Source organism: Orycteropus afer, unplaced genomic scaffold (genome assembly GCF_000298275.1).
Source record: "Orycteropus afer afer isolate SDZICR_OR568_19922 unplaced genomic scaffold, OryAfe1.0 scaffold00522, whole genome shotgun sequence".
Lineage (NCBI taxonomy): Eukaryota > Metazoa > Chordata > Mammalia > Tubulidentata > Orycteropodidae > Orycteropus > Orycteropus afer.
Genome location: NW_006922109.1, coordinates 1,043,906 through 1,053,357, shown reverse-complemented (window position 1 = coordinate 1,053,357; position 9,452 = coordinate 1,043,906). Strand labels below are relative to the sequence as shown.

Sequence of the window (9,452 nt, the reverse complement as noted above, 5' to 3'; positions counted from 1 at the left end):
TTTTTTTCTGGCAATCATCTGTTCTTCCTGTGTGTGCAAATCATTTTTCCATTCTCAATTTTCAGTTTGTTATCGTCTTCTTTAAGAAAGGATGACATGATGAATTTTATTTTGACATTGATAGATACTAAATCTAATGAAAGCCCTACTTCACCCAGTTCCATACATACACTGAGGCTTAAGAGAATATACTGTGTGAAACAAGGACACAGATTTCTGGTGGTGGTGGTGGTGCCATCGTGTCGACGCTGACTCGCAGTGGCCCTGTGTACAGCTGAACAGAACCCTGCCCGGTCCTGCACCGTGCCCACGGCTCTTGCTGTGCATGAGCCCATCCTTGCACCCTCTGTGTCAGTCCATGTCGTTGAGGGACTTCTTCTCTACTGACCCTCCACTTTACCAAGCATGGTATTCTTCTCCGGGGACTGGTCCTTCTGACCACATGGCCAAAGTAAGTGAGGGAAAGTCTGGCTGTTCACACTTTTAAGAAGCATTCCAGCTGCACTTCTTCCAGGACAGATTTGTTCATTCTTCTGGCAGTCCATGGTGTTTTCAGTATTCTTTGCCAACGCCACAGTTCAAAGGCATCGATTTTTCTTTGGTCTTCCTTATTCGTTGTCCAGCTCTTACATGCATATGAAGTGGTTTAAAATACCATGGCTTGGACTAGGCACACTTCAGCCTTCAGAGTGACATCTGTGCTCTTCAACACTTCGTAGACATTTTGGCAGCACGTTTTCCCATTGCAATATGATGTCTGGTTTTTTGCTGGCTGTTTCTATGGGTGTTCGTTGTGGATCCAGGTAAAATGAAATCCTTGACAACTTCAGTCTTTCTTCATACATCATAATGTTGCTTACTGGTCCATTTGTCTATCAGTTTGTCATACTGCAGTGAATTGTTTGATATGGCCCTTCTAGCCATTGTCCTCCATTCTGTGATGTTTTGTAAATCCCATTATCCACGCCTGTTTGGGGTGGTGTGGTAGTTAATGTCCTCAGGTATCAACTTGGCTGGGCAGCTGGTAGTAGTCATTCCCTATAATGACTGGCAGTTGACTCTGTGATGGGATTTAGGTTAATGCTGTTGGGGCAACACCGGAGGAATGTATCTTGAGTCCTGCCTTGCTGGAGGGTGTAATTCAAATCACCACCCTTAGCTTCCCTGAGGGTATACCTAGGAATCTCCTGGGAAGATTCCCTCTCCTCTTGCTCTGGTTTTGTGTCTTGGATCATCCTCATCTCACCCCTGGATTTGGGACAGCAGCCGTCATCTGATCTACTGATCGAGGTTCATCAAACCCCGAGAGTTGGGAGGATCCACCAGACCTACTCACGGACCCGGGACTCGCCAGCCTGCCAACCTCCACCACTACTACGTGAGATGAACCCTTGGGTGTCTGTGAGTTCTGTGAGGCGTTACAGCGAAATACAGAACCCTAAGACTGGGGAAATTACTGGGAGGAGGAGGAGGAGTTAATGTCTGAAATGATGGAGTGGCACAGTAGATTGGACATTTGGGACATCTTTGACCTCCGCCTCATGGGGACCGGCCTCGTGCTGATCTTTCTGAGAGAAACTGTTCAAGCACGTACTGTGGTGACTTGCATGTTGCTGTGAGTCTGGGGGCTCTGCCAGTGGAGGGACTGTGGCCTCATGGTGGACAGGTTTCGGTGGAGCTTCCAGACTGAGACCCACTGGGAAGAAGGACGGGACCATCCACTTCTGAAAGGACTGGCCACTGAAAACCTGATCAGTAGCAGTGAGCCTGATATCTGGCTTCTAAACATGTGTAAAGAGATGGTAATAATTTTGTGATCTGAGATGTGTACCTCATATTTCAACGTTTTAAGTTTAATCTTTTTCAGAAGAACCACATAAAATGTATTTCAAATACATTGTACTTAAAAGAAAATACTACCATATTTTAACACAAGTAATGCATGCATTACACGGTTTTTGCAAACTGTGCGACCCCTCCTGGGTTAGTTTTCCCCACGTGCTGTGCATGTTAATGCGTATGCACATTATTTACACAAATGCATTATACATGAACAGTGTAGTACAGTCCTACCTGGGTCTATATACTTGTGAACGGAAGTGTGTTGGACTTAGCTTTCGTCTTTTATGAAGGTGACTGACTTAGAGCAGCTGGGAGACCCCGAGTTCCTGAAGGTGTGATTCTCTTCTCCCTTATCCCCTTGATTGTAGTAAGATTTTGTTTGAAGAAAGGGTTTGCTGATTATACATGGTATGAGAACCACTGTGTCTAACAAGGTAATGAATTTATCCAGTTCACTGTCTCATCCTTAAAATGTGCTTAGCGTAGTAGCTATGACAGTGAGACCTGTCAGAGCCAGAACTTGAAGGGACTGCCTTGTTTTTCGGGGTTGTGGAAATTTTCCACCTTTGATGGGGTACAGTCTGACCATTTCTCTCTCTTCCTTTTCTTTCTCTGACAGGTTTCCGCCTTACACAAGCTCTGGCTTTCACAGGTTTTTCTGTAATAGTAACATGTTTTAGATCAAGAAAATTGTCTAATAGTTTCAGCTGCAGAAGGTTTTCAGCCTTTAAGTGACAACCATCCAATTCAAGGATGGAGTGCAGGGAAGTCTTGGGGGAACTTACCCGAACCTGTAAGATTTCTCAAATAGGGTGATTAATCATAATGGGATTGTGTCAAAATGGTTTTCTTGGATTGGCAAGTCTTATTTAGTAGAAAGTTATTTAAAATATGTTCTTTAGTCAGGGTAACTGTTCATATTTTAAGATGGTTCATACTTCACCCTGCCACTAGTCACTTGAAAGGGACACACACACCCAGAGTCCCACATGTTTTGCCCAGAGAGGAGAAAGCATTCGCTGAGAGTATCCCAAGTCTATAATTGTAGGGGCAGATCAGTTAAAAGGATGTGAATGATTGGGTCTTTAAAAGACAACTAATGTTGCAAGAGGAGCTCTGGTGGCATAGTGCCTAAGGCACTTGACTGCTAACCAGAAGGCTGGCGGTTCAAACCCACCAGCTACTCCTCAGAAGGAACGTTGGGCAATCTGCTTCCATAGTGATACCACCTCCAAAACCCAGGGAGGGGTCACTGTGAGTCGGGCCGAGTGCAGCACATAACAACAACAATGTTTCAAGAAAGATTTTTAATGAAAGTTAAGTGTGTAACAAAGTCACGTTGGCTCATTGCTGCCAGGTCCTCATTCTTGGGCATGTGTGCCAGATGTACAGGAGTCGGCCCCAATGCCTGTTTCTCATGTGACAGTGTCTTGAACCCACTTACAGGGCACATTTTTTTTTCCTCATTTTATTACGTTTTTTATGTGTTAAAATACGCAGCTAGGTTAAGAGTTTCTCTGAACCTAGAAACTCACTAAAACCCGTATCTGACCTGTGTTTTGTGTGAATCGGGCATCATTTCAGCTCAGGTTTTTGAGTTGGATGATCGTGTAGTGTGTTGTGAAGCTCCTTTTCTCTTCCCTGTGTCTTCCTGAGGGACTTGCAGATCTCTTTTGACTTTGAAGGGTTCCTGGGTGTGTTTTGTACTGTGGGAATGTGTGGGACCAGTCTCTAAGCACTTTCTCTCTCCTTAGAGTCTGTGTGTGTTCACACCACCGGGAGGAAAGGAAGGCAAACCGCAGCTCATCCCCGCAGGTCCCATCACTCAGGGCACCACAATATCTGCTTATGTGGCCAAGTCCAGGAAAACACTGCTGGTGGACGACATCCTTGGGGTCAGCGGCTCTTTCACCCTTGATGCTTTCATACTGAGTATTTAATGAAGAAAGATGACTTATCTTCTGATGTTATAATTGAAGCCATTTCAAGAAATAAAAATATTAAAGCAATTTACATATCAATAAATGAATTTATATGTAAATTCTTTTTATACCCAACCAAACATATCTTAGGTGCCCACTAAGAACTATATTTGAGCAGTTCTTATTTCAGTGTATGCCAGTATGGTTAAATATAAGAAATACATGTATATGTTTAGTCATGTGAACTAAATGATCACTGTTTCGTTTTCCTGTCTTGGGCAGATAGATATGAATGAGTAACTGTTGCTGTGTACCAAACCTCCCCAATCTCCCTGCTGTAATATAACTACCATTTGTTACTAGAGTCCACAGACTTGGCCCTTCTGCTGATCTGAGCTGATTGGATGGGGTTCTTTGAGTATCTGTGGTCACCCAGCAGGGGGTCAGGAGTTGTCTGAGCTCATATGACTAAGGTGGGGGAATCAGCTCTCCACCCCCCTTCAGAAAGATGACCTGCCATTCTCATCATGGCAACAAGGGTCCAACACAGGGAGTGGAGATGTGCACATGGGTTGCAACCCTCCCCTTGACCAGAGAAAGCCCCATACCAAGCTCTGAGTCAGTGCTGGAGAGAACTAACAAAGGATATGGGTGGAAGGAGATGTGACAAAGCGGGACCCTAATGCAGTCTTCAAGGAGCCCTGGTGGTGCTTGGCTGCTAACTGAAAGGTTGGTGGTTCAAATCTAGCAGCCACTCCATGGGAGAAAAACATGCTTCTGTGAAGATTACAGCCTTGGAAACCCTATAGGGTAGTTCTACTCTGTCCTATAGGTTAGGACTTGGCGAGTTTTAATGCAGTCTTCCATGACATATGAGGACATTTTCACTGAGTGAAGCATAGATATTGAAAGTAACAAATTCACAAATACTTAGGTGTAATGAATTTTCTCTGAAAAAGCACTAAATTGGAGCCATGAACCCTGAGTTTCAGTATTGGTTTTGCCACTAGTTACCTGCATAACTTTAAAGGAATCAGGTAACTGTTGAAAAAGAAACAAATGCTAGAAGTAGGTGCTATTGAAGTCACCATTTGAAAATGCTGTATTGCTGATGCAAGTTTTCAGAAGATGTGTGAATTGCAAGTATAGATTTGTATTACTCTTGATTTATCAGAAGTTCCCCTTCATTTCTCCTCACTTGCTACAAACAGCAGAATGTAAGTAAGATTGTTGGTTTTGATCTTACTTCATCCTGTTTTCCTATACTCTGAGTGATTTTGCTCAGCTGGAAAATGATTAAACAGAAAGTCAAATAACCCCTTTCATTTCTTAGGAGAAATGATGAATATTGGATGATTTGAATATTTGCTATGTGCTTTTGAGTTTCAGTTAGAGTGCGTATCATTAGCCTATGTGTGTATGTTATTCTAACCTTAACAATAGAATCTATTTTATGTATCATTTCCTTCACCTGGTAGTTACATTTGGGGTAATTGTCATCTGTGACATTCCACTGGGGAAGCCCTTAGAACAGCTCTGGCACCTAGAAGGTGAAGAATTAAGTGTCACCCATTATAGTGACTTTGAGTATTAGTGCTTGAAATTGACGTAGTCATTCATCCATTAAACTTTTAATGTATGAGCATGAAGGAGCATTAAAGCAGTATTTGGATAAGATGCGGTCGGGGCCGTGTGGCTGTAATAGGCGTTTTCTTACACAGAACTTCCGTGGTGATCATGTTTGGGTTTTCCTTGGAGAAGGATTATTTGTTGTTGATTACAAGAGCTGGGCACTTTCTATCAATCAGAGTCCCACACATGATGCCGTTTCTTTTACTGAACGAACACCTTTTCCCCTGTTCTTTTTTCAGGATGAGCGATTCCCAAGAGGTACAGGTCTGGAGTCGGGGACACGGATCCAGTCTGTCCTCTGCTTGCCCATAGTCACCGCGATTGGAGACTTGATCGGCATCCTGGAGCTGTATAGGCACTGGGGCAAGGAGTCCTTCTGTCTCAGTCACCAGGAGGTAGGGTCTTCAGAACTGCCCAGGCTCCTTGGAAGGGCTGACCAATAGGCTTCAATGGGTGAAGGAGTATTTAAAATCACAGTTTGCTTAACACTGTTTTGATACTAATCCTGACGATTTTACAACCTTTGTTTTCTAGTTGTACAGAGAGAATATTGTTTAAATTAGAAATATAATCATTTTGCTTAAACATTTTATTGTGGTTTGGGTGATACTTCAGAGATCACATTAGATTCCTATTCAACAATTTAGACACATTTTTTTTTTCTTTTTGTGACATTTGTTGCAATCCCTTCAATCTAACAGTGCTCTCCCCACTTCTTCCCTGGGTTCCCCTGTTCCATTTGTCCTTCTTTCCTGCCCCTGCCTACCTTCTGAGCTTTGTTTTTGGGCAGATGTTGCCCTTCTGGTCTCCTGTGTTTGATGGCTCTGAGGAATACATTCCTTATGGGTATTGCTGTTCACTTTATAGGCCTGCCTCTTATTTGACTGAAAGATGATCCCTAGGGGTGGGTTTAGTTCCAGGTTTGAAGGGTGTCCTAAGGGCTCTAGTCCTGAGGTCCCACCAGGCTCAATCAGACCAGTGGGTCTGATCTTCCTTATGACTTTGAGTTTTCTTCTCCACTTTTCTCCCACTCTGTTCAGGACCTTCTGTTGAGGCCCCAGCCCGAGCAGGCAGCAGTGGTAGCCGGGCCCCGTGTGTCTGCCTCTTCTGGCCTCAGGCTAGTGGAGGCTGGGGTGCATGCGGGCCAGCAGTCCCTCAGTCTTTGATGTCCTTCACTCTTTTTTGCTCCAGATGGGGAGAGACCGGTAGTTGCAACTTAGATGGTCACTTGCAAGCTTTTAAGATCCTAGTCACTACTCAACAGAGTAGGTGGTAGACCACTGTCTTTGTGGACTGTGTTATGCCAATTGACTTAGATAACTGCTGCAACTGTGCTCCTAAGCCCCAAGCCCAGTGACTCAGTCCCTCACGGTGTTTGGTGATGGCTAAGAAGTTGTCATACCTTTGCCCCCTGTATTTATAGCATGTACAAGTATGCACGTATAAATAGCCTCTGCCAAACCAATACGTGTGTGTGTATATATATGTGTATATGTACACACACACCCCTGTGGCTGTATTCCTGTGCACCATCCCAAACCCGTGTCCACTGGTAAATTGTTTGTTATTACTGTTGCAGGGTTGTGTGTGTCACTGTCTGGAGTCCCTCCCAGTGTCTTCCTCTGTCCTGGTTTTGTTGTACTGGCCTCCCCTGTATTGTGTATTCCCTCCCCACTCCCCCATGTTACCGCAGGTCGACTAGCGTGGTTTTCCCTCCCTCACCCTTCCATCCCTGGTAACCATCAAACAATGCTACTTTCTGTGTATAAACTTTTTCTTGGCTTTTTATAATAATGGTCTCATACAATATTTTTCCTTTTATAATTGACTCATTTCACTTAGCATAATGTCCTCTAGGTTCATCCGTGTTATGAGGTGTTCCATGGATTCATCGTTATTATTTAATGTTGCATAATATTCCACTTTGTGTGTGTACCACAGTTTGTTTATCCATTCATCCAATGACGGCACTTAGGTTGTCTCCATCTTTTTGCTATTGTGAATAATAGTGCTGCAATGAACACAGGTGTGCATTTATCTCTTTGTGTCATGGCTCTTATTTCTCTAGGCTATACATGTAGTAGTGGGATAGGTGTGTCATATGGTGTCTCTATTTCCAGCTTTTTAAGGAAGTGCCATACTGTTTTCCACAATGGTTGCACCATTTCACAATCCCACTGGAGGTGTTTAGGGATTCTAATCTCTTCACACCCTTACCAGCATCTGTTGTTTTCTGTTGTTATGATCATTGTTGTTATTGTTGGGATGAAATATTATCTCATTGTAGTTTTGATTGCATTTCTCTAATGCTGATGAACATCTGGATTTCTTCATGTACTTGTTGGCCACCTGAATGTCTTCTTTGGTCTAAAGTATCAGTTAAATGTCCTTTACCCATTTTTTAATTGGATTGTTTGGGTGTTTGTGGTTGAGGTGTTGAAGTTTTCTATAAATTTTAGACATTTGTCCATTGTCAGATATGTTGTTGCCAAATTTTTTCCCCCCGGTCTGTACATTCTCTTTTCACTCCTGTGGAGGAGTCTTTGGACGGCTTAAGTGTTAACCTTTGGAGGCTCCATTCGTCTAGTTCATCTTCTGCTGTCTGCACATCGTTAGTTTGGTTTAATGTTGTGTTTATGCCCTATATCAGGGCCCCTAGTGTTGTCCCTGTTTTTTTCTTCCATGATCTTTATAGTTTTAGGTTTTATATTTAGGTCTTCGATCCATTTTGAATTAGTTTTTGTGTGCGGTGTGAGGTATGGGCCCGTTTCGTTTTCATTTTTCTATGGATTGACATCCAGTTTTGCTGCACCCATTTGTTAAAGACATTGTCTTTTGCCTGTTTAATCTGCCTTGTGTTGAACGCCAGCTGTCCAGTAGATAGATGGATATATGTCCGGGCTCTCAGTTCTGTTCCATTGGTCTGTGTGCCACAGCCTTCGTACCAATGCCATTCTGATGCTGTGGCTAAAAGGCGGGTTCCGAGATCCGGTTGGGTGAGACCTCCTGCTTTGTTCTTCTTCTAATCATTTTTCTTAGTAAGAGACCAGTTTAACATTAAAAATAAAGTATGCCACATTGTGAACTAAATAAAGTGGCGGGCTGACTTTGGGGAGTTTTCACATTCTGTTTGTCTTTAAATGTTTTGTGAAAAGCCATCTTCCCAGAGTGTGTCCACAGAAAGGGGCCCAGGGTCAGATAGACTAGGAGGACAGTGAGTTCTGTTCGCTGGTCATGGAATTTGTTTGGGCTCGTGGTATTAGGACGGCAGCTCTCTGAGGCTTTAAGGTAGAAGAGCAGCTGACAGAACTGTGTCATCTTTGTTAGCTGTGGTTTTCCTTCATTTTTCTTTTTAGTGCCAAAAATTAACACTAGGACCAAATCTAAACTAATAACCTCTGTCACACTCAGTGTCAGCCCGGCCCCTGAGATGCCCTTGCACCTGGCTGCTTGCCTGGATCAACTCCTTTCTGGCTACTCCCCCTTCTTCACTCCCTCCAATCACCTGGACCCCTGCAACAGGTGGCAGGCTTCTGCTCAGAGCACCTGTGCTCTTCTGTCTGCTGGGGATGCCCTGCCGCACAGCTGCCCGCTTCTGGGTTCCTCTGAAGCCGCTGCTGGTGAAGCCTTCGCTGACCTATCACTGTGCAAGCCCTGCCCGGTATCTCCTGTCCCGCTGCTGCTTTCTCTCTCGCACATGCCATCCTCCGACACGCTGCGTGTCTGCCTCCCAGTGCCCTGTAACCCGTTGTGTCTTTGTTGCCGTGGCTTCAGAACCTGGAGGAGTGCCTGGTGAAGAGTGGACGTCCAGTAAATATTTGTTAAACAAAAATACAAATAAAGAAAACCCATTGCCTTCGTGTTGAATCTGACCCACAGTGCCCCTAGAGGACAGAGTGGAACTGCCCACAGGGTCTCCAGGGCTGTCAGTCTTCACAGAAGCAAAGCCCAAACCACACCCACTGCCTGGAGTCCATTCTGACCCACAGCGCCCCTAGAGGACAGAGTGGAACTGCCCCAGAGGGTCTCCAAGGCTGTCAGTCTTCACAGAAGCAA

The 9,452-nt window shown here is 44.2% G+C and overlaps 1 protein-coding gene across 1 annotated transcript in view; it reads left to right on the top strand.

Annotated features, from left to right (window-relative positions):
- The window catches only part of PDE10A (phosphodiesterase 10A), a 153,053-nt gene that overhangs the window by 12,134 nt on the left and 131,467 nt on the right, over positions 1-9,452 (top strand). The window contains exons 4-5 of the mRNA XM_007955635.2: positions 3,597-3,737; positions 5,636-5,791. Of these exons, the coding sequence (XP_007953826.2) occupies positions 3,597-3,737; positions 5,636-5,791 (297 nt within the window). The remainder of the gene's footprint in view (positions 1-3,596; positions 3,738-5,635; positions 5,792-9,452) is intronic.